Below are 27,820 nucleotides of genomic sequence, written 5' to 3'. Positions count from 1 at the left end.
GGCTTTCAACGCTCAGATAAGTCATCCCCCGTCCCTGGTAGAGTAAGTGCTTTTGATCCCACAGACCCATCAGAAAGGCAGCACTCCAAGGTTTGATGGCACAGGCAAGGACTGCAGGGCTGGATTTGACCCTAGCATGTTTTTTTTTAACAGAAAATATGCTTGATTGCTATGCTGTGAGGAATTGGAATAATGGCTCTGAGTGGCACTTGGAGACTAAGAACAGTCTTGGGTTGTTTACTTTCATTGTTGTTGAGTACACAGAATTGTGGGGAGGAGACTGTATTGGGAAACACTTGGGATTTCATGCCCAGTAAATTCCAGGTGACACAGCAGAGCGGAGAAGAGAAGAGAGGAGCGGTAAATCAAAGCAGAAAACCAGCCAGCTGAGCACCGTTTGTTCATGTCCTGCGGTATACTTTTGAATTTCATTTTAAAAAAAAAAGTCAGAAATTTTCATACCTGCCCCCCGAAATTTCTCCAAGCAGAGAAATGGCACTGCGATGTGAAGTCTTAACTGAACAGGATCTGGGGCTACCGAGTTTTCCTTTCTCTCTTCCTGTCTCACCGAACTGGATCAGGCATCCCCCACCTTTCAAGGACAGTCTGGCTTCCACCCTCCCCAGCAGCTGCAATGCCCTTGCGCGGTTTGAGTCCTAGCCCAGAGGCAGGGTACAGTTCTAGATAAAAGCACAGGCTGATGCTCAAGGTGAGCTGTAGGTTAGAGGTCGGATATCGGGAGGAGCCAAGAGGCAGAGGGGTAGATTCACCAAGAGCTCTGATTGCTGGACTCGGGGTCGCTGGGGCTCTGAGCCCCGTTTGCCATTTGTGACCTTGAACAAATTACTAAGTGCTATCTGCTTTCTATCCGTTTCTTCCACTGCAAACTCATAATAATATCAGTTACTTAATAGGATTTAAGGACTACACTATGCACATCTTAATTTAAATACAATGATATGGATAAGTAACTTTTAAATTAAATGTTAAATTTTAATGTTAATGTTAAATAAATAAACGTTAAGTAAAAATTAAATTTATATATTAAATAAATAAATATCATTTAATGAAGTGCTTGCCCCGTGTTAGGAAATACTCAAAAGAGGTAGAAGGAATGGTTATTAGCCCTCAATAAACACGAAAGTAGATATGCAAGGGATCCATGCTGCGCTGATTTTTCTTTGAATAATAAACTAGTAGCTCCAAGTTGGTATTTTCCACAAAGATGGGCAACGGTTTTGATGGGAAATCAGAGAAAGGCTGACTCGGCCTCCTCAGTGTCCACCCACTCCCTGAAACACATCACTTTGTCTTAAACGAAGTCGTTTCCCGTGCAGTGCTCGGAGGATGGTACTCTTCATGTCCCTTTGGTTTTCTTTTTTATAAGTTATCCCATATCATGAGAAATTACATCGGGGTGCGCATGCATGCATGCATGCACGTGTGTGTCTGCACTCACTCACTCACAGACACACACACACACGTTATGCATGCACAAACGATTACGTAGGAAAGATTTGAGAGGAAACAGTAATAAAAAGAATGGTAGTTAATCCTTAAGGACCAGGCACTGTTCTACTGGCCACCTACGTATGACTGTTCATCTAGGTCTCAGAACTTCTGTGAGGCCAGTGATGTTGTTATCACAATAATAGTTGAGAAAAAGTTAAGAGCTCTTAGGCAACTTCCCAAAGATCACAGGATAGATGACAATGTACACATTTATGGGCGAGAAAGCCAAACTATTTATGGATCATCCCAAGAACTGTTGAGTATGGGAAGGGAAAAACAGCAGAAAAAAAGAAAAGAAAAGAAAATTCTCCCCTAGTTATGGCTGAAAGCCAAGCACCTTTCAATATCTACATTTTTTTACATTTATTCCTTTTAGTTCACGTGTGTGTGCCTGTGTGTGTGTACGTGTGCACGTGTGTGTGCATGTGTACTGTGGAAATGTGAAGACAACTCCCTAGAGCCAGATCGTTCTTGCTGCCTCGTGAGATCTGGAGATTAAACCCAAGCCCTCAGTCGGGTAAGGACCTCTACCCGGTGAGCCACCTCGCTGGTCCCCTGTATTATTAGTTTTGAATCAGTAATTGTTCTTATTACATTTCTGCCTGAAAAATGATCATTAGTAAACTCTAAATAGTGCTCTCCTAATTAAACACATTAGTGCTTATGGTAAATAAAAATGATCTTGGGCTGAAACATAATTGAGTTTCACTTCAGGGACGCAAACTTGGCCGATATTTTTCTATGCTCTTTGTAACCTTTCTGAGAAGAGTGAGCAAGGTCCTAGCTCCTTAACTCGCTAATTGTCCTTCCTCTCCATGGTTATTAGCTTATAATTCCGCCCCTCACTCTAACACATGCAACCGAACTAAGAGCTCAAGGCGTAGACTTCCTTAGAGAATGTGAACCGTGGGCTGCATCTGTTGGAGGAGGGCCCGCTTGTTTGTCCCGACTGCCCAGAACCAAAATAACCACACAGAAACTATATTAATTACAGCACTGCTTGGCCCATTAGCTCTGGGTTCTTATTAGCTAACTCTTACATCTGATTTTAACCCATCTCCATTAATCTTCATATCACCACATGGCAATGGCTTAGCAGCTAAAGTTTCAGCACGTCTATCTCTGACAGCAGCGGATCCATGACATCTCCTGACCTGGCCTTTTTCCTCCCAGCATTCAGTTCAGTTTCCCCTGCCTAGCTCTGTTCCCCTATTGCTCTGCTATAGGCCCAAAGCAGTTCCTTTATTCATTAACCAATCAAAGCAACCCATAGACAGAAGGGCCTCCCACACCGTGCATCCTTCTGTTTCTACACACTAGCTCCATTCTTTGACGTGACATACTGACGCTGTGTACTATCGAGATCTGAACCCAGGCACAGCAGCCTTGGTATGCAGTTCATCATCCACACTGAATGTCAGTCACCCTGCTAGAGAGATACGCATCCCATCTGCCTGGCTCTTCTCAAACATATACATTAAAGATGAGAGTAAAGTGTGTCAAAGTATTGCATAAAAGTTATACCAACGCTAAACCTCTTACAGTATTTTAATATCTCAGCAGTTATATCTTCTGGTTAATGAGTGTAATTGTTTAAGGGGTCAAGTCTCTGTTTTTTCTTTCTTGTGACCCTTAAAATTGTATCTTTGCCACCAGTGGCATCTTAGATTTGATTAACTCCATTGCACTGTTGACATTAGTGTGTTCTCAGGAACACTTGTGAAGTGGAAAGGACAGAATGACAGAGAATGTGCTGCCCTTAAACTAAATCACAGCAGACTAGAGATAGTCCTGTCCCTTTGCCAGGGAGCTGCTCCCTGGATTAGTGGGTGCTTCCAGATTTCCCCCTTTCCTCCTGTCAGTGAGATGGAGATCTCTATTAAGTTCCTGTCACTTATTGTACCTCCCAGAAGCCATACCACTGTCTCTCAGTTTGAGCTTTTTGCACACTCTTCTACACCTGTGGTTCTCAAACATTGGTATATGCTGGACTCTCCCAAGAAAATGCTTAGAAACTCAGGGTCCTTGTTTCCTACCTCGACATTCAGATTCTGATGCTTAGATAAGGTTTAGAGAGTTTAAAATTGATGCTCAGATGGGTTTGATATACCTCAAAATTTGAGAGCCTCTGTTCTTTGGGTTTAGAGTTGGCCTGTCTCTCTCTACAAAGGACTCAGATTAAGGGACATTGGTCTCAGTAGTATTCATGGAACCACATTATCAGAAATGGTTGTTGTTCGAAAAGATGGAGACACCGACGAAGGAAAGAATTCTGACATTGCATTTCTTGTCTTAGGCAGGACTGAAAGATAGAACATATCCTGGTGATGTCCCTGACACCTATTTCTGTTGGGGTTTTTTTAGCCGTGCCCCATAAAATCGGACGCATCATTGACGGGAGCCCTGCAGATCGCTGCGCAAAGCTAAAAGTGGGAGACCGGATCTTAGCAGTCAACGGCCAGTCTATCGTCAACATGCCTCATGCCGACATCGTGAAGCTCGTCAAGGATGCCGGTCTTAGCGTCACCCTTCGTATCATCCCTCAGGAGGGTGAGTGCCTGAGGTGGCCTTGCGGAGAGGCAGTCAGACAGCAGACACACACACCTGCCCGGCTCCTGGAGCCCGCCCGTTGACATCAGAGCACTGTCCGCGTGTGCAGGTTGATGGCCACTTCCACTTTCCCCAAACTCACACCCACCAGCTTCATTTAGAAATCAGCTTTGTGGTGCTGCATGCTCAGTAGAATGAATCCCGAGACTCGGGGCTGCGAGAGCCCTCCTAGGGCCTCGGGCATGCTAGTTCTATGGAGATCTAAAGGCAGAACTCACTCAATCCAGCAGGTAGCAATGCAGCGCTGAAAGGAAAAACAAGGCAGAGGAAGGGATACTTGCTCGTGTTAGTAATTCATCTCTAGAAAAGTCTTCAAAGTCAGATTGATTTTGAAATGCCCGGGGAAGTTTTAGTTTTGCAATCCAAAGAGAGCTCATTTAGGAAATGTTGCATCTGATAAGAATGTAAAATTCCCACTTAGCCATTTGAATTTCTCTGTATAAGCCTCCCCCCAGCACCTGACAGTTTCGCAATAGTGAACAACTCACACTCACAACTGAGGCCCGTGTGCATTCTTTCATGAATTCCATGCACAGGAGGCTGATTGCTGGGCGATTGCTTCTGGCTCATCAATGGAACTGAAAAGGTTCATCTCTGGAGTCCAATGATGAGCAGCCATGGGTCCCCTCCAGGGGCTGATGGAGCAGCCATGGGTCCCCTCCAGGGGCTGATGGAGCAGCCATGGGTCCCCTCCAGGGGCTGATGGAGTAGCCATGGGTCCCCTCCAGGGGCTGATGGAGCAGCCATGGGTCCCCTCCAGGGGCTGATGGAGCAGCCATGGGTCCCCTCCAGGGGCTGATGGAGCAGCCATGGGTCCCCTCCAGGGGCTGATGAAGGGCTTCCTTTGCATTTTTTATTTGACTCCCTCCCTACCAATTCCATTTTAGGGCTATCTGACATATGACAGAGTAGCAAGCCTCCTGAATTTAATTATAAATCAGGAGCTCCCAACTAAGGTGATTTGGGGCCCTTGGGGAATAATATCTGGTATCTAAAGACAGTTTTGACTGTCATTATTGGGGTGAGGAAATGACTGCCATCGAGTGAACAGAGATCACAGAGGTCTCTGCACTTCCTGGAATGCTCGGGACAACGCCCCATAGCAAAGAATTATCTGACCCGGATGTGAAGAATGTCAAAAATGAGAGACCCTGATAAAAACGGAGATGATGTTAAGACATTTGAACTGTAGGAGAAGACAGAAAAGTGGTTTATATCAGAAAGCAAATAGGCCACCTGCTCTCATTACCCAGCTACAAAAGCAGACAGACAGATGATAAGGGCTGTAGTTTTAGCCTGTTGTCTGAAGGCACCAGTCTGTATATGACAGTCAGTGGGAATAAACTGTCAGCAGGACCGTCTGCTACAAACGGGGCATGCTTCTCTGCCCTCCGGTCTGGATGGTTGGTCCTGCCTTTACTCTAGCATGTGAAGGTTGGATCTGTTGACCTTTTATGTTGTTGAGGTAAGAAAGCACCAAGAAGCAGTTTTGGAATAGCCTCATGACTCTCCCTATGTGTGGAGTTCTTTTTTCCTTCTGGAGATCCGTGAGTACAGAGGGCTCTTAGTGAGCCTGCTGGGGGGCCAGAGAAGGGATGCTAACAGTGTTTCAGCTTCTATAGCTAGCTAGCTTCCTGTCCACACGCTGGAAGCCTGGTAGACTTGGGCTGGGTATGGGGGCACACACCCCACAACCCAGCTCCTTGGCAGGTGGAGCAAAGACCACCTCTTTTAAAAAACAAACAATTATTTACTTATTTATTATGTATACAGTATTTATTCTGTCTGCATGTATGCCTGCAGGCCAGAAGAGGGTATCAGGCCTCATTACAGATGATTGTGAGCCACCATGTGGTTGTTGGGAATTGAACTCAGGACCTCTGGAAGAGCAGGCAATGCTCTTAACCACTGAGCCATCTCTGCAGCCCAAGACCACCTCTTTAGAATCAACTGGGCTACAGAGTGAAGCTGTGTCTAAAGAGAGAGATGTCTTAAACAGTCAAAAGGTGTTAGCTGGAACAATTTGAATATTTCACCTTGTCCCTTTGAGTTGTGTTCTCGTAGTTTTAGTACGTTGTTTCCACTTTGGTTTGTTTGCTTTGGTGGCCTTTTCTCCCACAAAAATGACAAGACTGTTCATAACTTTACTCGGCAATGACTGTAGTTAATGAAAGAAGACTCCTTCCAGGAATGCTGTGGACCTTGGTAAGATTAACCTGCTCATGGAAAGCCCAGCAGAAACTGAAATGGCCAAGGCCTCGAAGCATTCAAGGAGGCAATGAGCCCCAACCTCTGTTTACTTCTTGCCCCTGATGAGATGCCAACCTGACCACATCTGTTGCCTTGGTTCCCATCAGAGCTCAACAGTCCGGTATCCGCACCCAGCTCAGAGAAGCAGAGTCCCATGGCCCAGCAGCACAGCCCTCTGGCCCAGCCGAGCCCAGCCACCCCCAACAGCCCTGTTGCCCAGCCAGCTCCTCCTCAACCTCTTCAGCTTCAAGGACATGAAAACAGGTAACGTTTTCTCTTTGACTTTTCTGACTCTGAGAGGCAGAAAGAGTGTGCCGGGGAGACAGTTCAGGACTCAGCAGGGAGAGGTTTTCCCACAGCTGAAATTACTGCTTGTTATTTTGTGTGGTTTCAGAGGGGAGTTGAGTTGGTTGTTTCCTTGGTAGCTGTAACTCAACAATGGCCCTTCGAGTAGAGAAGCTTCTCTTCAGAAATGCTGAGCTATGGCAGATGAGTTGGGGTTAACTATCTGAGAGCATCAAGGAGCTTCTAGAATGAGAACACAGGCCAAGGTCCTCTGGCAGGAGAGAGAACCTCCTAAGCATGAAGGACAGAAGCCAGGCCAGGGTTGCTATGGAATAGGGTTTGGGGGAGCTAGAGATGAGCCCACAGAGGGTGACAAACCAACCCCAAGGCCCTGACAAAGCATATTGAAAGCCCTTGGGTTTTTCCTGATAGAGTGGGGAGCTTCTATTGATTTCAGGCTGGCAGGTGACGTCTCTGGATTCTCTTCTCTGAAATTCTCACTCGTCCCTCCACAGAGCTGACTGATAGCTGGCAGGGGAAAACAGACTGAGAGTGGAAATATGGCTGCAGAAAAGCACTGAGCCATAAACATGGTACCCTGAAGCATGATGGCAGGGCGGAGGGGAGGAGATGCAGAACCAATTGTGACTGTCCGCTTTCCACCAATTGAGCGATACCCCGCAGTCTAACGAGTCATCCATCCCATACAGGGAGCCTCCTGAGCTCATGAGGGAATAAGGTCCTTTGCACCTCTAGACGACAGGAATAGCATATAAAAAATGTCTTACGGTGACTTCTATGTAGCAGAGAGCCCAGCTTGGGTTGAGCCGTCAAACAAAAGAGGAAGGATGTGTCCCCATGTTTTCCTTCCTTCCAATGGGAGAAAAACAGAACATACCTGAATGTAAATACCTCGTTAGCCTTATGAGTCCAGCATTTTCTGAACAGCTGCTTCCCATGCCCACCCCGTGTCAGTGGGGTGGAGTAAGACTCCTTTTGATTTCCAGACCCCTGACTCGATCACTCAGACCATCTCAGAACAATGATTTTCCCTGTCCCACATTCTATAAGACCCATTCTGTTAGGATTTTCACCTGTGCTTTCGTGGAAAAGTGACCATCTTAGCTGCTTATGGTTTTTTTATTTTTAATTGTTTTTATTGAGCTATATATTTTTCTCCACTTACCTCCCATCCTCTCCCCTCCCCTTCTACCCTCTCCCATGGTCCCCCTGTTCCCAATTTACTCAGGAGATCTTGTCTTTTTCTACTTCCCATGTAGATTAGATCCACATATGTCTCTCTTAGGATCCTCATTGTTGTCTAGGTTCTCTGGGTTTGTGAATTGTAGGCTATTTTGTCTTTGCTTTGTGTCTAAAAGCCACGTATGAGTAAGTACATATGATATTTGTCTTTTTAGGTTTGGGTTACCTCACTCAATATGATGTTTTCTAGATCCATCCATTTGACCACAAATTTCAGGATGTAATTTTTTTTCTGCTGTGTAAATGCACCACATTTATCTTATCCATTCTTTGGTCAAGGGGCATTTAGGTTGTTTCCAGGTTCTGGCTATGACAAACAGCACTGCTATGAACATAGTTAAGCACATGTCCTTGTGGTACAATTGAGCATCCTTTGGGTATATACCCTATATACCCAAAAGTGGTATTGCTGAATCTTGAGGAAGGTTGTTTCCTAATTTTCTGAGAAATTGCCATACTGATATCCAAAGGGGCTGTACCAGCTTGCCTTCCCACCAGCAATGCAGGAGTGTTTTCTTGACCCCACATCCTCTCCAGCATAAGTTGTCTTCAGTGTTTTTGATCATTCTGACAGATGTAAGATGGAATCTCAGAGTTGTTTTGATTTGCATTTCTCTGATGGATAAGGATGTTGAACATTTACTTAAAGAGTCAGTCATTTGAGATTCATCTGTTGAGTTTTCTCTTTAGGTTAGTACCCAATTTTTTATTGGATTATTTCTTCTTTTGATTACCAATTTCTTGAGTTCTTTGTATATTTTGGAGATCAGCCCTCTGTCTGATGTGAGGTTGGTGAAGATCTTTTTCCATTCTGTAGACTGCCTTTTGTCTTGTTGACTGTGTCCTTTACTTTACAGAAGCTTCTTGGTTTCAGGAGGTCCTGTTTATTAATTCTTTCTCTCAGTGTCTACGCTACTGGGATTATATTTAGGAAGTGATCTCCTGTGCCAATGCATTCATGTGTACTTCCCACTTTATCTTCTATGAGGTTCAGTGTGGTTGGCTTTTTATTGAGGTCTTTGATCCATTTGGTCTTGAGTTTTGTGCATGGCGATAGATATGGATCTATTTTCATTCTTCTACATGTTGATATCCAGTTATACCAGCACCATTTGTTAAATATGCTTTCTTTTTTCCATTTTATATTTTTTGCTTCTTTGTCAAAAATCATGTATTTGTATATGTGTGGATTGATATCTGGGTCTTTGATTCAGTTCTGTTGGTCCTCTTGTCTGTTTTTATGCCAATACCAGGCTGTTTCTGTAGTAAAGTTTGAAGTCAGGGATTGTGATGCCTCCAGAAGTTCTTTTATTGTACAAGATTGTTTTGGCCATCCTGGCGTTTTTGCTTTTCCATATGAATGTGTTCTTTCGAGGTCTGTGAAGAATTTTATTGGGATTTTGAAGGGCATTGCATGAATTTGTAGATTGCTTCTGGTAAGATTGCTATTTTTTATTGTGTTAATTCTACCAGCCCAAGAGCATGAGAGATCTTTCCATTTTCTGATGTCTTCTTCAATTTCTTTTTTCAAATATTTAAAGTTCTTTTCATACAGATCTTCCACTTGTTTGACTAGAGTTACTCTGAGATATTTTATGCTATTAGTGGCTATTGTGAAGGGTGATGATGTTTCCCTGATTTCTTTCTCAGCCTATTTATAATCTGTATAAAGGAGGGCTACTGATTCTTTTTTAGTTAATCTTGTATCCTGCTACATAACTGAAGGTGTTTATGAGTTGTAGAAGTTCCTTGGTAGAATTTTTTGGGTCACTTATTTAAACTATATCATCAGCAAATAGTGAGAGTTTGACTTCTTCTTTTCCGATTTATATTCCCTTGATCTCCTTTTGGTGTCTTATTGCTCTAGCTAGGACCTCAAGAACTATATTGAATAGATATGAAGAGAGTGGACAACCTTGTCTTGTTCCTGATTTTAGTGGAATAGCTTTGAGTTTTCTCTCCATTTAATTTGATTCTGGCTGTTGGCTTGCTGTATATTGCCTTTATTATGTTTAGGCATATTCCTTGTATCCCTGCTCTCTCCCAGACCTTATTATGAAGGGATGTTGTAGAAGGCTTTTTCAGCATCTAATGAGATGATCATCTGGTCTTTTATTTTTTCAGTTTGTTTATATGATGGATTATGACAGATTTGCATATGTTAAACTATCCCTGCATCTCTGGGATGAAGCTGACTTGATCATGGTGGATGACGTTTCTGATGTGTCCTTGGATTCGATTTGCCAGGATTTTATTTACTATTTTTGCATCAGTATTCATGAGTGCAATTGGTCTGTAATTCTCTTTTTTAGTAATGACTTTCTGTGGTTTGGATATCAGGGTAATTGTAGCCTCATGAAAAGAGTTTGGCAATGTTCCTTCTGTTTCTATTGTGTGGGACAAGTTGAGGAGTATTGGTATTAGTTCTTCTTTGAAAATCTTATAGAATTCTGCGCTGAAACCATCTGGCCCTGGGATTTTTTTGGTTGGAAGACTTTTGATGACTGTTTCTATTTCTTTAGCAGTTATAGGTCTATTTAACTTGCTTATCTGATCTTGATTTAATTTTGGTAAGTGATATTTATTTAGAAAGCTGTCCATTTCCTTTAAGTTTTCAAATTTTGTAGAGTATAGGTTTTTGAAATATGACCTAATGATTCTCTGGATTCCCTTGGTGTCTGTTGTTATGTCCCCCTTTTCATTTCTGATTTTGTTAATTTGGATATTCTTTCTCTGCCTTTTGGTTAATTTGGATAAATGTTTGTCTATTTTGTTGATTTTCTCGAAGAACCAACTCTCTGTCTCATTGATTCTTTATATTGTTTTCTTTGTTTCTATTTTGTTGATTTCAGCTCTCAATTGATTATTTCCTACGGTCTAGTCCTCCTGTGTGAGTTTGCTTCTAGACTTTTCAGGTGTTTTGTTAACTCACTAGTGTGGTATTTTTCCAGTTTCTTTGTGTAGGCATTTAGTGCTATGAAGTTTCCTCTTAACACTGCTTTCATTGTGCCCCATAAATTTGGGTATGTTGTGTGGTTATTTTTATTGAATTTTAAGAAATCTTTAATTTCTTCCTTTATTTCTTCCTTGACCCATTGATGATTCATGTGAGCATTGTTTAATTTCCATGTGTTAGTGGGCTTTCTGGAATTAGTGTTGCTGTTGAATCCTAATTTTAAGCCATGGTGATCTAATAAGATACATGGGGATATTCCAATTATTTGTGTCCGTTGAGGTTTGCTTTGTTACCTAGTATGTGATCAATTTTTGAGAAGGTTCCATGAGGTGCTGAGAAGAAGGTATATTATTTTCTGTTTGGATGGAATGCTCTATAGATGTCTGTTATGTCCATTTGAGTCACAACATCTGTTAGTTCTCTTATTTCTATGTTAATTTTTTGTCTGACTGACCTGTCCAGTGTTGAGAGTGGAGTGTTGAAGTCTCCCACTATTAGTGTGTGGGGTTTAATATATGATTTAAGCTTTAGAAGTGTTTCTTTTACATATGAGGGTGCTCTTGTATTTGGAGCATAGATGTTCAATATTGAGATTTCCTCTTGATGGATTTTTCCTGTGACTAATATGAAATGCCCTTCTTTGTCTCTTTTTATTGATTTTTGTTTGAAGTCTATTTTGTTAGATATTAGAATAGCTACACCAGCTTGTTTCTTAGGTCCATTTTATTGGAAAATCTTTTCCCAACCCTTTCCTCTGAGGCAGTGTCTGTCTTTGAGGTTGAGGTGAGTTTCTTGTATGCAGCAGAAGGATAGATTCTGTTTTTGTATTCAATCTGTTAACCTGTGTCTTTTTATAGGTGAGTTAAGTCCACTTATATTAAGGGATATTAATGACCAGTGATTGCTAGCTCCTGTTATTTTAGTTTTTGTTGGTGGTGATGTTATTCTGTATGTTTTTCCATTCTTTTGGATTTGCTGCTGTGAGATCATCTATTGTTTTTGTGGTTGTAGCCAACTTCCTTGGGTTGGAGTTTTTCTTCTAGAATTTTGTGTAGGGCTGGGTTTGTGGCTAGGTATTGGTTAAGGTTCTGTCATGGAATATCCTTTGTTCATCTATGGTGACTGAAAGTTTTGCTGGGCATAGCAGTCTGGGCTGGCATCTGTGGTCTCTTAATTTCTGTATAACACTTGACCAGGACCTTCTGACTTTCATTGTTTCCATTGAGAAATCAGGTGTAATTCTGATAGATGTGCCTTTATATGTTACTTTTTCCTTTGCAGCTCTTACTATTTTTTCTTATTCTGTATGTTTAGTGTTTTGATTATTATGTGGCAAGGGTACTTTTTTTTGATCCAGTCTATTTGGTGTTCTGTAAGCTTCTTGTATCTTCATATGCATATCTTTCTTTAGGTCGGGAAAGTTTTCTTCTATGATTTTTTGTTGAATATATTTTCTGTGCCTTTGGGCTGGACTTCTCCTTCTTCTATACCTATTATTCTTGGGTTTGGTCTTTTCATGATGTCCCATATTTCCTAGATATTTTATGTTAAGCTTTTGTTAGATTTAATATTTTCTTTAACTGAAGAGTCTGTTTTCTCTATTGTGTCTTCAGCGCTTGAGAGTCTCTCGTCCATCTCTTGTATTCTGCTGTTTATGCTTTAATTTGTGGTTGCAACTCGTTTTCTCATAATTTCCATTTCTATAATTCTCTCAGTTTGTGCTTTCTGTATTGTCTCAGTTTTCAAGTCTTTAATCATTTATTTTACCTGTTTGATTGCTTTTTTTTAAGGTATTTGTTGGTTTCTTCAAATTTTTTTTGTTTTATCTTTTCTTCCATTTCTTTGAGGGAATTTTTCATTTCCTCTTTGAGGGCCTCAAGCATTCCCCTAAAGTTATTTTTAGGTCATTTTCTTCTGCTTCATCTATATTTGGTTGTTCAAGTGCTGTTGTAGGACCACTAGTTTTTATTGGTGTCTTGTTGCTCTTTGTGGTGTTGAGTGTGTTCTTACCTTGTCTACCCATCTTTTCCTCTGACTGATGTAGTTGGGGCTGTCCGTGTGTCTGGTGATCAACCTTCCAGATGCCAGTGGACCCAAGACTCACTGATTCATGCCTGCTCTGTTAGAGGTCACTGGCTCAGGCCTGTTTCCATTGATGTCCCTGGCCTGGGCCTGCTTCCCTGGAGATCTCTAGCATGGTCCTTGGGCCTGTCCCACAGAGTTCTCTGGCTCAGGCCTGCTCCCTCAATGGTGGCTCCCTTGTACCTGTTCTTGTGGAGGTTGTTCCTGTTTATGTTTTTAATACATGCTAGGGAAGAGAAGCGCCATTGAGCAAATGCTGGAGAGGTAAGAACGTGACAGCCCACAGGAAGAATAAGTCCTGGTTGCCTCAGTGCTAAGCCCCAGCTGTGCTGGCTTACACCACGTGGTATCTGGACAGATTGTACTGGCATTCCCAGGACCTGCATTCCCCTCAGCCAGACTCCTGCTCCCGACTTAGCTGTGGTAGTTAATCTGGTAACTCTTCTTCCTTCCAAGCATACTGCCCTATACTTGGGATCCTGTTTCTAGCCTCGGGGAGGGGGATGGGTAATCTCATCGCTATCAGCTGGCCATCGTCTCTCCAAAAGGGGCTCCCCCACTCTGAAGGGCAAACCATGACAGTGTATTAGAATCCTTGGGAGAATAGCTGCCTCGGGTGGGCACTGTGGGATCCCATGACAGTGTGTTAAATCCCCTGGGAGGGCAGCTGCAGGATCCCATCTCCTTCTCGTTTACAGCTGGGATTTACCCTTTCCCTGTCATGGAAGCAACAGTCTTTGCAGATACATTTTCCCTGACCACAAAATAAAGTATTTCTTAAATGTGAAATTAGCATATTTACATGATTAAAATTTTTATAAATCACCAACATATTTGTTTCAGTAACATTAACAACCTGAGAAGTGGCCTCTCCAGGTTTAAGGCCTTTTACAGGCCTGTACTTGGGTTTCCTGGCTTACATTTTTATTGTTACCGGTGATTCATTTATGTATGAACAAAACGATTTAGTGATTTCGCAGATATCAGAAACATTTTTGTGATATCTGCCAACGATGACCATAGAGTCAAAGGAAAACTCTTTGCCTGTTTCTAGATCATTCTAAAAATGCTGCCAAGCCAGATCATATACCACATTCTTCCAGACAAGGCATGCCCTGTACATATCAGATTGAGCCATTTCCCATGCAGGAATGGGGAAAGCTATAATGTCAATCTTCTTGAATATTTCTACTCTGCAAATTAGAATAAGCAATACTGTATGCTACCTCACTCACTCCCAGTTAACTTCCTGCGCTACCCTAGGTGCTCAAGAATCACAAAATAATTCTAAAATGTTCATAAGTGAAAGCAAGAAGGATCCCTTTAGAAAGAAGAGAACTATTACAGTATATATTCCAAAGCGAAGTGTAAAGAACAGGCTGTTCACCAACAGGGGCAGTTGATGTTCGTCATTTAACCACAAGGGAGAGAGCATTGGAAGATGTAAATCCTTTCATTCACCTTGAACCCTGGATACTAAGGCTGAACAGGATTCTTTTTTTCTTTTTCCTTTTTCTTTTTTTAAATTTTATATGCATTGGTATTTGGCCTATATGTGTCTCTGTGTGAGGGCGTCAGATCACCCAGGACTATAAACTGTTGAGAGTTGTCATGTGGGTACAGGGAATTGAACCAGGGTCCTCTGGAAGAGCATCCAGTGCTCTTAACTGCTGAGCCGTCTCTCCAGCCCCAAATGATTCTTTTTAAAATAGTTAAAATATAAATGTGTTGTTTCTTCCTTTCCTCTTTCCTGCCTTTCCCATACCCAGCTCCTCCTCTTTAACCATTTCTAGTAAACACACATCTAAACAAATCAACAGATAAATACAATCCCTTCAGTGTTGCTTGTATGCGTGAGCTTCTGGGGTTGACCACTGAGCACTGCACAGCCAATCAGGAAACTCATCTCTGGGGAAGAATTCTCCCTCTGTCAGCCACTGTTAATTGCCTGTAGTTCTTGAGATCCTATTGGCTCTCATCCCTAGAAATGATTCGTAAAAGGCTCTCAAGCTGTGGAATATCTCCTGGGCAGCATTTCTTAGTCTTTACCACACCATAAGAGCTAGAACTTATCATTTGCCATCTGTCTTTATCATCTCTCTAAAGAATCGTTAGTGATGAAATTAACAGATAGAAGAATTATGTTGGTAACCTTTTTTATATGTAAAATAACTTTTAAGAGTGCATATGTGCGTGTGTGTGTGTGTGTGTGTGTGTGTGTGTGTACACGAGTGCATTTTCTTTGTAAGGTACCCATGCATGACCAAATGCAAAGGGCACAGGTTCATTGGGTACCTTCCCTAACCGGTTCTGCACGTGACTGCCTTGAGCGAGAGTCTACCTCTGCACCTGAAGCTCACTGATTGGTTAAATGGTATGGTCCAGCAAGGCCCAAAGATCCCTCCCTGTTTCTACCCTGAAGGGCTGGATTACAGGTACCCATCGCTGTACCTGGCTGCATGCTTTGTATAGTTAAGCACCTTATTCAAATCGTATTTTAAATATCTCTGTTCAGCTTGCTCCTCAGTAGGTGAGTAGACTAGAGAGAAACTACAACAAAGCCAGAACTATACAAGACACAGAAAGAAGGCTCCCTTCTCCTGGGGGTTAATAACAAATGCAACCTACTCAGAGGGGAGACTAAAACCACTGACCTCCCAAGAAGCCCACGTAAACACATCCCCTACTTTGCACTTTCTATGTGTCCTCCCCAGATACTGGGTGATAGTGGTGCTAACTGTCCACTTCACTTGGGGTTTTGTTTGTTTGTTTTGTCTGTTTGGTGTTTGTTGGGTCTCTGTGTCAGATAGACCATGAGCTGGTAAAGAAGCCATCTGGTCTGAAGTGTAAAACCCTACAAGCTTGAGCCTTCTTGTGTGCCGAATATTTCCTGTTTCCTTAATTCCCTCAGACATGGTAGCACACATCTGCAAACCTAGTTCTCAGGAGGCTGACAGAGGCACATCCCAAAGTCAAGACCAGCCAGAGTTGCTTTTGGACCTTATCTAGAAAAAAGAAAAGAAAAGAAAGTATTTTGCTAATTCTTCAGAATATTGTTTTAATCTAACCACAGCCACACTGCAGCAACAGGCAGTGCGCTTTAACATTTAAGGGCTTCTGTTCCATGGTGCTGAGTTTTGGGTTTGTCTTACCCGCATACCCATGATCCCACAATGTCAGAGAGTGGCTGTAACTCACATTGTGAGCGCCCCCAGTTCAGAGCGGTGGGAATGCCTAGGAGATTACACAGCTGCTGTTTCTGCTCTCTGTGTCTGTTCATGAGTAAAGGCTAAGAATACGCCAGAAATGAGCGCTACCCTGGGTCATTCTGCCTTCCCTGTTATCACATGACCACAATGGAATCAAGAAGCTGTGCGTTCATGTTTAAACCTCTGCAACATAACCCCAGTGTTCCCAGTGAGCCGGTGACTCTGGGCCTGTGTTATACTTGATGATCATGACTTACTACCACGTCTTTACCATCTAAACTACTCGCAAAGATGCAGCTTAGCAGTTAAAATAACCCTGGGAGGGGACCGGGGAGATGGCTCCGTGTTTAAGAGCGCTTGTTGTCGCAGAGACTGGGGTTCAGTTCCCAGCGTGCACACAGTTCCTCTTAACCAGTTCCAGGTATCTGATGCTCTTCCCTAGCTGCTTAAGGGTACCACTCAGCCTTTCACACGTATATACATGTAGGTAAACATTCATTCACATAAAATAAAATTAGATAAAACTTTTAAAATAGCCATGAATAACATGTTTATAAACTACTTGGAGATCATTTCAATTGTGTTTATACAACTTAATGATGATGTGCCAAGTAGTGTGTTTATATGTGAGAGAGAGAGAGAGAGAGAGAGAGAGAGAGAGAGAGAGAGAGAGAGAGAGGAGGCATAGAGAGAGAGGAGAAGGACGGGAGAGAGGCATGACATGTTTCATTCCCTTGACTTAGAGTGATTATGCAGTTGGGTTTTCTCTAAAGATTTATTTTTTTAATTGTGTGTGTGTACATGCGCGCGCACGTGTGTGTGTGTGTGTGTGTGTGTGTGTGTGTGCGCGCGCGCACATGAATGAAGTACCTGTGGAGTACAAAAGAGTCAAATTCCCTAGAGGAAGAATTACAAGTGGTTGTGAGCCATCTGACATGGGCGCTGGGAACTGAACTCAAGTCCTCCACAGGAGCGGTGCCTGCTCCTAACTACTAAGCCAGCCCTCCAAGCCCTAACCGCGCAGCTTTGAAATGGCCAAAGCGAGGGAGAAACATCCATGACGACTTTTCCACAAAGTTCTGGGGGATCTGTCGCTTTTATGTCAATTGTTTTGTTGGGTTTTGTTTTGTTCTTGATTTGTTTTGTTTTGTTGTTTTTTGAGACAAGATTTTTCTGTGTAACTCTGGTGTCCTGGAACTAGCTCTGTAGACAGACTGGCCTCAAACTCACAGAGATCCACCTGCTTCTGCCTCCTGAGTGTTGGGATTAAAGGTGTGTGCCACCATTGTCCGGTTTATGTCAATTTCTTATGGAGGCAAATGAAAGTACCCAATAATACATTTGTGAACAATTTCTGAATAATGCCATTACTTTAATCTTCTTAAATCCTAAACATGTAACAAGACAGAACTTGGGTCCCCACAAGCTGTGGTGGGTGGACCATGCTTAGAGTCTTTCTAATCTCCTCGGAGTACTGCAATGCCAAAGCAAACTCCCTTTCTCTTTATCTAGTTACAGGTCAGAAGTGAAAGCAAGGCAAGACGTGAAGCCAGACATCCGGCAACCTCCCTACACCGACTACAGGCAGCCCCCGCTGGACTACAGGCAGCCCCCAGGAGGGGACTACCCGCAGCCCCCACCCTTGGACTACAGGCAGCACTCCCCAGACACCAGGCAGTACCCTCTGTCCGACTACAGGCAGCCACAGGTACCCCTGCTGGAGGACACAGGGTCCCCACAAAGACTTCCTGGGGTGCAGCAAGTGCTGTAGAAGGGAGGCAGAACATCCAGACACTGTGGGAGCAGACAGCCAGGCCTCTATTCTTAGCCTCAGTATCAGGGCTAACACCTGCATCTCTAGAACATCAGTGCATCGATCAGTCTGCTCTAGATGAAGCAGGACAGGTCACCCACAACCAATCGGGAGTCAGTGGGTAGTCATGGATGAACTAATCTTGATGATAGTTAACAAGCTAACTGCAAGAACATAGCCTCAGCAACAGCCATTGTTCTTTTTTCTTATTATTTTTTTAATTAATTTATTTATTAAAAATTTCTGCCTCCTCCTATCTCCCCATTTCAGCCATTGTACTTAAGCTCCTGCTGGACCTTCAGAATACTACTAATGTAGAAAATTTGACATATTCCAGCCACTAGGGTCTTTCAGAGCCATTGTTTCTAAATGAGCGCCTGCCTCCCACTCTGTAGTAAAGAGCCAAGCCTCTACACAGATGGCAAAACCAAGCTTGGGTTTGCAACCCACCCTGCAGCTACTGCAATCGCCAAAAAAAAACCCGTGTATACAACTAAGGGTCCGGCTGCCCCATTGGTTGGCATTGGACATTCCTCCTGAGACTTCCCTGGCCTCTCTGAGCTTCCATTTTCTCAAGGGTGGCTCTTCCCAATAGGCCATGGCAAATGGTCAACCTCTGTGAATGGCAGCAAGACCAGAGCTCAATGTCTAGTAAACATGCATCACCCAGGAACAAGATACCAAGACAGAAATTAAGTGCGGTTTTCACTCTATCCAAGTTGATCAAGAAAAGCCAGCTTAAGCTGTGCTATTTGCTTTAACAGCGTTAACTAATTGAGTCTTTGGAGCCAGGTCTTGCATGTTCAGTACTTGTAAAGTCAAGTGGCGTCTTCTAACGCCATGTCCTTTGAAGACGTCAACTGTGAGAGAGGGGATCAGGGAAATTGACTGTCGAAGTCCCTCTAATGCTAAGCGATCCCATCTTCCATTTCTTCCCCACTCCTATAGGATTTTGATTATTTCACTGTGGATATGGAGAAAGGAGCCAAAGGATTTGGATTCAGCATCCGTGGAGGAAGAGAATACAAAATGGATCTGTACGTGTTGAGATTGGCAGAAGACGGGCCAGCCATACGGAACGGCCGGATGAGGGTAAGATGCCTCAGACGGCAGAGCTCCTTAGCCCTAAGGAGAGCCCCGCTGGGGCATCAGGAAGGGGTCGAGGCTTGCTCTCAGACCAGCAGGTTTTACCCTTTCTGTTCCATAGCCTGGTTCTTAAAGGGTTGGTCAAACACAAAGACTTACAGCATCGAGCCAGGTGTGGTGGTGAACGGCTGTAATGCCAGCACTGGGGAGGTTGAGGCAGGAGGATGATTCAATTAAGGCCACAGTAACTTGGAGGCCATCCTGGGCAGAATAGTGTGACTCACACTTTCCAAAACAGAAAAGATAAAAGACTGCATTTATAAATGTCTACAGATGGATAAACCTCAACATACTGGTATTTTCCTCAAGAGGGAATGAAAGAAAGAGGACAAAGGACGGAAATTTAAGAAATTGCTTGAAATGGAGAGACACATTATTATTCTTCTTTGGTTCAGTGATTCCATTACCACTGAGGCTGAAGCTTTCAAAATTTATTTTCCCTTTCATGTTCCTCCCCTCCACATACATTAATCAAATGGCCCTAATATCTCTCTGGAAATCTTTCCTTCTTATTGGCTGACCTTTGGGCTTTGATATTGGGCAGTCAGGCACAATAGGAGAAAGAGGATTTGGCTTCCAGCACATAGGTTGTCCTTAAAAGTTGGAGCAATTTAGACACTTCAGTTTGAGTGCGAGTGAGGGGGGAATTCTTAAAGTCACGGCCAAACTCAGCTAGACGAGTGATGGAATAACCCACTCTGCATCACAGTACAAAACTAAACAACTTACCTGTGGACACCGTCCCGTCCTGTCGCAGACAGCACCAGCAACTATCTGACTAGGTTTAATTCTCCTTGTACATCTAGAAGTCATCCTTTCGCCCTTCCCTGCCTTCTGAGTTCAAATAGGAAGGGGAAAAAAAGCTATGACTTGGAGGTTCTGCGGTCTGGGGTCTGTGCTAAGCTTTGCCAACCAATTGTTTTTGGGAAACACACCTGTTCCTCTCACCATCACAGCAATCTTCCACCATTCTCTCTCCAAAAGCAAGGCATGATCAAAAGCGCAAAAGTGAGAAGAACACAGATCCTATTCCGTCCATCCTCTGCAAGCCTCTGATGATATAGACCGTCACTATCCTGATCCAGTGCTACCCTGTGCCTCCCTGTCTGAGGTATCGGCAGGAGCCGTCTCCATGTGGCTTTTTGCCTCTAGAGTTTCCCTCCAAACTAGAATGGAACTCTTTTTATACAATTATGTTTTTTTTATGTTTATACAATTACGTTTTTATGGAGGGAGGTCAGAAGACAATCTGTGGAGTTGGGCTCTCTCCTTCCGCTATGTGTGGAGTGAGGCAGGGTTGGCCGTAAGTACCTTTACCCCTGAGCCAACTGCCCAGGCCAGAATGGTACTGCCACATCAGCTCATGAGTGATTAAATAAAATAAAATTAACCCATGCAATGTAGGTACAGTCAGCATAGTAGAGAGAGAGCAGGTGTGAACTTTCCAGAGCCTGGTGAGGTAATGAGAAGGCCCAGCCCCTGCTACGCCCCACGACTTTAGCGGTTGCCACATCTCTAAACAAGTCTGAGTGGCTCACTGCTGGCTATCTATAGCACACGCGAGGCACAGAAGCCCAAATCGAAGGTAATATTTTCACAGAACCTCGACCCTAGCGGCAGTTTTCAGCGCAGGCCGTGGCAGCTGGTCTCGGGATTGGTCAGCCTTGTGGATCGGTGGAGCTACACGGCACAGCTGTGCTTGCTCACAGCACCTACGTCATCATTCACAGGTGCATTTAAAATGCTTCTTCATCCAGGACCAGGATTGATCAATAGCTGCATGACTTATGGCTTGGTTATTTGTAGCTCATGTGCTAACCGGATAACACATAGGCTACCGGTTAGGAAAATCAGTCACAAAGTTACTCAGGGACCCTGTTCTCCATTTAGTGCAAGTTCCCACCTTGATGTTAGTGTCCAGGTGCCTGTGGAGATTAAAAATATCCGTGTCAGTAAACTGTTACAAGGTCTTTCAACCTCACGTGTTTGTAAATTTACTTGGTTTGTAAATGTTCAAGCCTCCTGCAACAGCCAGATGAGCTCGACACTCATGATCACGATAACTGAAAACAGCTCAGAAAGAGGGGCCGGTGTGAAGATCTTTCCAGCCTCTGACCTGCTGTCGCACACTTCTCCCCTGCTAACATGACTTCGTCACCTCCAGTGTCCATGTGTGACCTCTGTATGCACACGCCAACATATGCATGCACGTGTGCACACTCACATACAAATGCACACACACATGTGTGCAATCAAATTCATTTGGTAGATACCATATGTTTTCACCATTTTCATCATCAAGAATATAAAAAAAAGTCAACGTAGTGGTCTACTAGAGACCTAGATTTGGCACAGTAAAATTGTTCAAATCCAGATCGCTACCAAGGACCTGGGTGATTCTGAACAGGAACTAGTTGCTGCGCCCATAGGTTTGGGACACGGATATTATGGATTTTAGGCACTTTGTATTGCACTGGATTTGAACCGCTGTATTTGAGGCTTCTTTTCCTTCATTTGTGTTGGTCTGGTCGTAGGAGGATGGTGATACAGAATTTAGGTAGGGACCGAGAGAAACCTGAGGGACGTGCCAACACAAAAATAAGGGCATTGTTTTACTGAGGATGCTGGGACTCTGGGATGCCCATCCTTTATTTTTAGGTTGTCTCTAGGCATCCATAGGTTACCAAGACAGATATCAATGACCCTCATGGGACAGGGGAGGAAAGGCAGACAGAGAATCGGAGGACAGTCCTCACCCGTTCTTTGTGGCTGCCTGCAGCGGTGAGGATTGTCCTAGCAGAGAACTTTAGCAAATTAGGCTATTAGAGAAATTAGCTCCAGCAAAGTTAAGAGGGGTAAAATCTTCATAACTAATGAGCAAGTCTCTTGGACAAAGCCCTTAGAAATATAACCTCATTAAAAGCAGAGACTAAGTAGGAAACACGGGCGAAGAAAGCTGAGCATCTAAAATAGCTTTCTGGTGAAGCTCGACGAAGCGGAGAGCGGAGGAAATCTAGAGAAAAATGTGAGGCATTTGGAGGGGAGGGATAATAGTTCCGGGTGCTTAATAAAAATCCAGCAGACAAAACATGAGAGAAGCTAAAAGGAGAACAAGATGGCTCTGTGAGAGGTGGACTAGCATGGAGGGTGGGGTCCGCGCTGAAGGGCACGCTGGGGTCCCCACACATGGAGGGGAGGTCCCCACACATGGAGGGTGGGGTCCACGCTGAAGGGCACACTTACGTCCCCAGAGGAAGAAGACAAAATGCTCTTTGCTCTCATAAGAGCATCTCTGCGAAATTGTTTTTTTTAGGATAAAAAGAATGTCATTTATAATGTCAACGGTAGCTGTGTGTCGTTTGCCTACTAACAGCGCCTGGGCTAATGGTTCACTCTAGAGTCTGCCTGCAGTGGGCTTCAGGATGACCCAAAACCTAGCTGGCCAAGCAGTGGACAAGAAAGACAGATCTTACCCATGTTTCCTGTTTTCTTAATGAAAAGTATAATCGACCCAATTCAAACATCGTTTGAATATGTCGATTTTATTCCTGGTCCCGACACATCTAGTCTGACACTACAGAATGAATGTTTAAATAAAGTTTACTCTATTTTATATTTTGTTACTGTTGAACACAGAACCACTTGCAAAACTGTTTCTAATGAAAGTGGCAGAAATAAATACTAATGATACTTCAAATGCCCGTGAGCTTTTATCCCAGCTTTATAAAAGGGAGGGGGAACATTACTAATGTCTCATGTCTCCATCCCCTCCCACCTTCCCACCTTAGACAAAAAGAGCCGCCACCCCAAATAAAGAAGTACTTGCCCTTCTGGCTGCCGCCCCCACATTTACAGATTTCATTCTGCACACTTGGTGAACATTATCTAAATGACTCATGATGTACATTTTCTTCCCTGGGGTTCCCTTTTTATAAATTATTTTCATGAGATTCATCCAAGTTGATGGATTTATTTTGACTGTTGTGAATCTTCCATTTGGGCCAATATCCTCTAGTCTATGTAACTGTCTGTTTCCCTGTTCTGTGGCATTTGACATTTTCCTTGTCAATGGACTTAGATTGTAATTAGTACAATCCTTGAAGTTTCTCCAGTCCCATACATGCAAGACTGCCTCTAGGCCAGTGTATTGCCAGAAAGATACATATTTACTTAGCTAAGAGCACAAAGATTATAACTGAGGTTACCAAGTGGTGTTATACATGTACAAATAATGTTGGTAAGTGTTCATACTTGCAGATCTGTGTTTCCTTCTTCTAAATTCTCGCTCTCATAAATGGAAATGACATATCATCTGGGTATGAGTTTGCATGTCTCTATGTGCACCTGAGTGAGTGTGCAGGTGCAGGTGCACCTGTGTGAGTATGCAGGTCCACCTGTGTGAGTGTGCAGGCGCACCTGTGTGAGTGTGCAGGTACACGTGTGTGAATGTGCAGGTACACGTGTGTGAGTGTGCAGGAGGAGGCTTGACATCATTTGTCTTCCTCTATTGCTCTCTACCTGGTTTCGTTTCTGTTTTAAATTTCTCTGTACATTTATTTACTTTCTTAAGATAAGCATGTACACAGTGCATGTGTGGGGGTCAGAAGACAGCCTGTGGAAGTCTCTTCTCTCCTTTCACCATGTGTCCTGAGGATTGACCCCCAAGGCATCAGGCATGGTGGCAATCACTTCTGCCCTCTGAGCTATTTCACGGGCCCTCTCCACATTTTTTTTTCTTTTGAGACAGAGTCTCTGTACTGATTCAGTGAGACTTGCTGGCCAACGAATGTGGAGGAATTTGTATGCCTTGATTCCACACGATGTTCATTATCTTTTGCTATTATTATATCTGGGCATTCCCTCTTGACAAAAAAAAATGTCTCTCTTCTTCATTTAATGTTAAATATTTGTCCTTAGATAGTGTGGTGCAAGTCTCTTATTCCAGCTTTGTTCTTCTCTTTCCTCCTGAAGCTTTTTGATGGAGAGACCTTCTTGATATTGATGTAACTTCTTAACCTTTTCATTCATAATCTTCCGCTTTTGAGCATAGCTTAAGAAATCATTTCCCAACATATATATATATTCTCTCTCTCTCTCTCTCTCTCTCTCTCTCTCTCTCTCTCTCTCTCTTTCTCTCTCTCTCTTTCTCCTTGTGTGTGTCTGTGTGATGGATGTGTATGTCTGTGTCTGTGTGTCTGTGACAGATGTGTATGCACCTGTGTGAATGCAGGTGCATGCATGCAGAGGCCAGATAAGGACACTGAGTATCTCACTGAATCTGGAAGAACTGGGTGCACTTTTTTGGCTACTATGCTAGCCAGCTGCCCCGGTAACTCTTCCTCCTCTGCACACATCCCCACCAATGCTGGGGTGCAGGAGGTGCAACTACGAGAGGCTTTTTATGTTTGTGGGGGCTAAAAAATCTGAATTTATATCCCCATGCTTCCTTGGAAAGAGCTCTGGCCCCCTGAGCCATCTCTCCAACTTTGCAACACACTGATCTACACCTGTCCTAGGAGATAGAAATTCGCCTTCCATATTTCTTTATGTATGACTGCAGGAAACAATGTCATTCTATGATTCCCCCTTCTCCCTAGCCTGTAAGGATAACTCTTTAATAAATAGGAAATGTTTTATTTAATAAATAAATTCTTAAGATTTTGGAAATGATTTCTCAAGCAAGCATAAAAGAATAGGCTAAGTTATGCCAGCCTGTTTGTCTGCATCAATGGCAGGCAGGATGTTTATCTTTCAAGGAGCGTTGAATTTCCCAAATACACAACTCAACTTTCAGGAGTGTTCTTAAGTTCTTTTCCAGAGTTTTCTTTTTAAGTTTCTCAAAGAATTAATAAGACATAATATTAAGAAAGAGAAACAGAAGGAATAAAGGAAAATGGGGCAGAGGTGCTACTTCAATAGATGTCTAAACATATTAATAAAGCTCCATCTTATGCTTAGTGTAAAAAAAGAAATAGAAACTTTACATCTTTCTTACACTGGACAGAAGTCAAAATTTTTATGACTGTGCCGCTTAACAAGGCCCTGTCTCAAAAACCAAGAGGTGGCCGTGTAGCTCAGTGCAGAAGGCCCAAGGCTAGACCCCAGTATTGCAATTAATCAATAATCAAGTCGGTTGGCTATGTGATCTAGGTCTGTTCCTAAACCTGCACACCTCTGGACATCCCTAGCCTGTTCCCTTTCCCCAGCAGCACATTTCCCTGGTCGCTGGCTCAGTCCTCTGACTGTCTCTCCTGGAGACAGCACTTCTCAGTGGCTAACCTGGGGCTTCCGGCCAGTCTCCTGCCCCCACTGCCCATCTTGCCAGAGGAGAACTGGGACAACAGAAGCCGTGGGTTACATGGGTTTTTGCGGCTGGAACTTCGGTTATCTAGGCCTGCTCAGCTAGCAATTTTATGTATCTCCCTAGCCTGACAATTATTTTTTATACAGTGATCAATTACATCATTAAAAAAAAAAAACACTAAACTCTCTCACTATTCTGATAAACAACATTTAGATTTTTCTCTGTAATAACCACATTTTCTAAAAACAAAGTTTATTTGTTTTTTATCGCTCCTTTTAAGTCCTCTAGCTCCTTTCCGTTTTATTTCTTTGGCTTCCTGTATGAAGCAGAACAGAAGCCCTTGAAGCAGACACTTGTTTCCCCCTAATCTCGGCAGGAGTGCTCTTGACTCTGTTAAGCATGGTGTTTAACCGGCTCTCACAGATAACCTTCATCTGTGCTGCATCAGGACCGCTTCCTGCCGCTGCTACTAATTTGCCGGGAAGACTTGTTAGGAATAGATGTTGGATCTCAGCCACTTCTTGTATTTCCATAAAAGGTCTCACATGATTGTCCTTCTCTGGTGTGTGAGTTAATACGATAGTTGGGTGCAGGTTCATGCAGAACACGCATTTGTGTCTGTCTTTCCACTGTTATATTTACTTTCTCAATCCTTCTAGTACTAGCAACCATGCCTAAGGTTTTCCTGTCTCCCTGTAGCCTTGTCAAAGGACTGGCTCACATTCACCCTCTCCCTCATTTGCTTTCATGATTGACGTTTCCTTTCATCCCATCCCTTTGCCTTGGCTTCATCCTGGACTTCGTGCTCTTGCTCGGTACTTGGGTGTTCGTGTCCGTAACGCTGAGGCTTTCTGCTCTGTGAATGCTTTGCTATCTACAGTGTGTGCGTTTCTTTACCTTCCTGTGCTCTGTGGTGCATTCTGGTCTCTGGCATGATACATGTTCCCACTCATGCTCAAAATCCCGGGCTTCGTTTCCAATACTAATGTTTAAATTGAAAGCTTACAGTTCTGATGTGATGCATAATCCCTATTTCACATCCTAAATACGCTGCAATTTTCAATATGATTGTCTCTTTCCGAGATGATCACTTTAACTAGTGCATCATTTAGAAACCTTTCTATGCTTGGGATTGTTCTGGTTAAACCTATATATTCTTGACTTTTAGCATGATTCCATTGTCTTTAGATAATATATTGCATAGTATTTTAGTATCTCCAATTTGTTACAGCTCACCCTTTCACAATGTTTTGAGATCTTTGTGTAAGAGCCATGTATAATGAAGAAGAGCGTGCACCAGGAGTGGATGAGAAAGTGCCGTCGCGTGTGCACGGGGTGAAGCCCCGCTGCTGGCTGCCCCCCCCCCCCCGGCAACAAGAGGCTGTCACACACACAGAATCTTCCAGTGGGAAAGAACTGGATAGAAACAGTGAGATAAGGACTGAGGCTGTAGCTCAGCAAAGCACTGCCTAGCTTGTGTAGGGTTCTAATTGCAATCTACACACACACACACACACACACACGACCTTGGACATGCTAACCTGTCAAGGGCTCATAGTCACAGTAATCTTTCCCCCATGTCCTTCCTCTGGGCAGTTTTGAGAGTCTATAAACACCATAGGGGTCCTATAGGGATCTGAGAGACAGGAAGAAATGTTTGTCCAGCAGGATGTCACCAGAACAGTAGCAGCTTGTGGACTGGCAGCATCCTCGTACCCTACAGTCCTTCCACAGAGTCCACTTTCCTTTCTCTCCCTAGTCTCTCTTTATTCCCAATATAATCCCTATTAAAGACCCATTTCTCTCAGCAGAGACACAGAAAGTGTCTTGTGCGCATGCGTGTGTGTGTGCGCGTGCGTATGTGTGCATGTTTGCGTGTGTGTGCATGCGTGCATGTGTGTGCGCGTGTGTGCACTGCATGCGTGTGTGCGCGTGTGCATGCATGTGTGCATGTGTGTGCGTGCATGTGCGTGTGTGTGTGCGTGCGTGTGCGTGCGTGTGTGTCGAGAGGCTCTATGCTTTCAAAAGTAAGCAACTGGGATTTCCATCTCCTGCACCTCCTAGATGTATTGGCTCCCTTTTCCAGCACTGCGCCAAACCACCTGCCCACTGTTCACAACCCCTCAGGGGCACCCCACTTATTTCAGGGTAAAGATCAGTCCTGATGACGAGCTTGCCCGGCCCCTCCCTCCCACGCTTCACTTGACTCAGTCACCTCTCTGCCGTCGCTGGCACGGGGAGCCCCAGTGGGCTCCAAGGCAGTGTTTCTATTCGATGCCCTGCCTCCTCCCTCACTTGGTTAAACTTCTGGTTTCTCTCTACTTCCGATCTGGTTGCATCCACTGGCCTTGGCGCTCACGGCTCTTTCAGACACATCTCTGTAGCATCCG

The 27,820-nt window shown here is 43.6% G+C and overlaps 1 protein-coding gene across 9 annotated transcripts in view; it reads left to right on the top strand.

The window, feature by feature from the left end:
* Positions 1-27,820, top strand: part of Magi2 (membrane associated guanylate kinase, WW and PDZ domain containing 2) — a 1,220,672-nt gene that overhangs the window by 1,120,565 nt on the left and 72,287 nt on the right. For all 9 annotated transcript variants that reach the window (XM_057758561.1, XM_057758559.1, XM_057758560.1 and 6 more), the window contains 4 exons: positions 3,877-4,062; positions 6,480-6,636; positions 17,680-17,875; positions 18,929-19,072. In XM_057758561.1, coding sequence (XP_057614544.1) covers positions 3,877-4,062; positions 6,480-6,636; positions 17,680-17,875; positions 18,929-19,072 — 683 coding nt within the window. The remainder of the gene's footprint in view (positions 1-3,876; positions 4,063-6,479; positions 6,637-17,679; positions 17,876-18,928; positions 19,073-27,820) is intronic.

The sequence above is a fragment of the Chionomys nivalis genome, chromosome 26 (assembly GCF_950005125.1).
Source record: "Chionomys nivalis chromosome 26, mChiNiv1.1, whole genome shotgun sequence".
Lineage (NCBI taxonomy): Eukaryota > Metazoa > Chordata > Mammalia > Rodentia > Cricetidae > Chionomys > Chionomys nivalis.
This window is presented reverse-complemented; position numbering and strand designations above follow the sequence as displayed.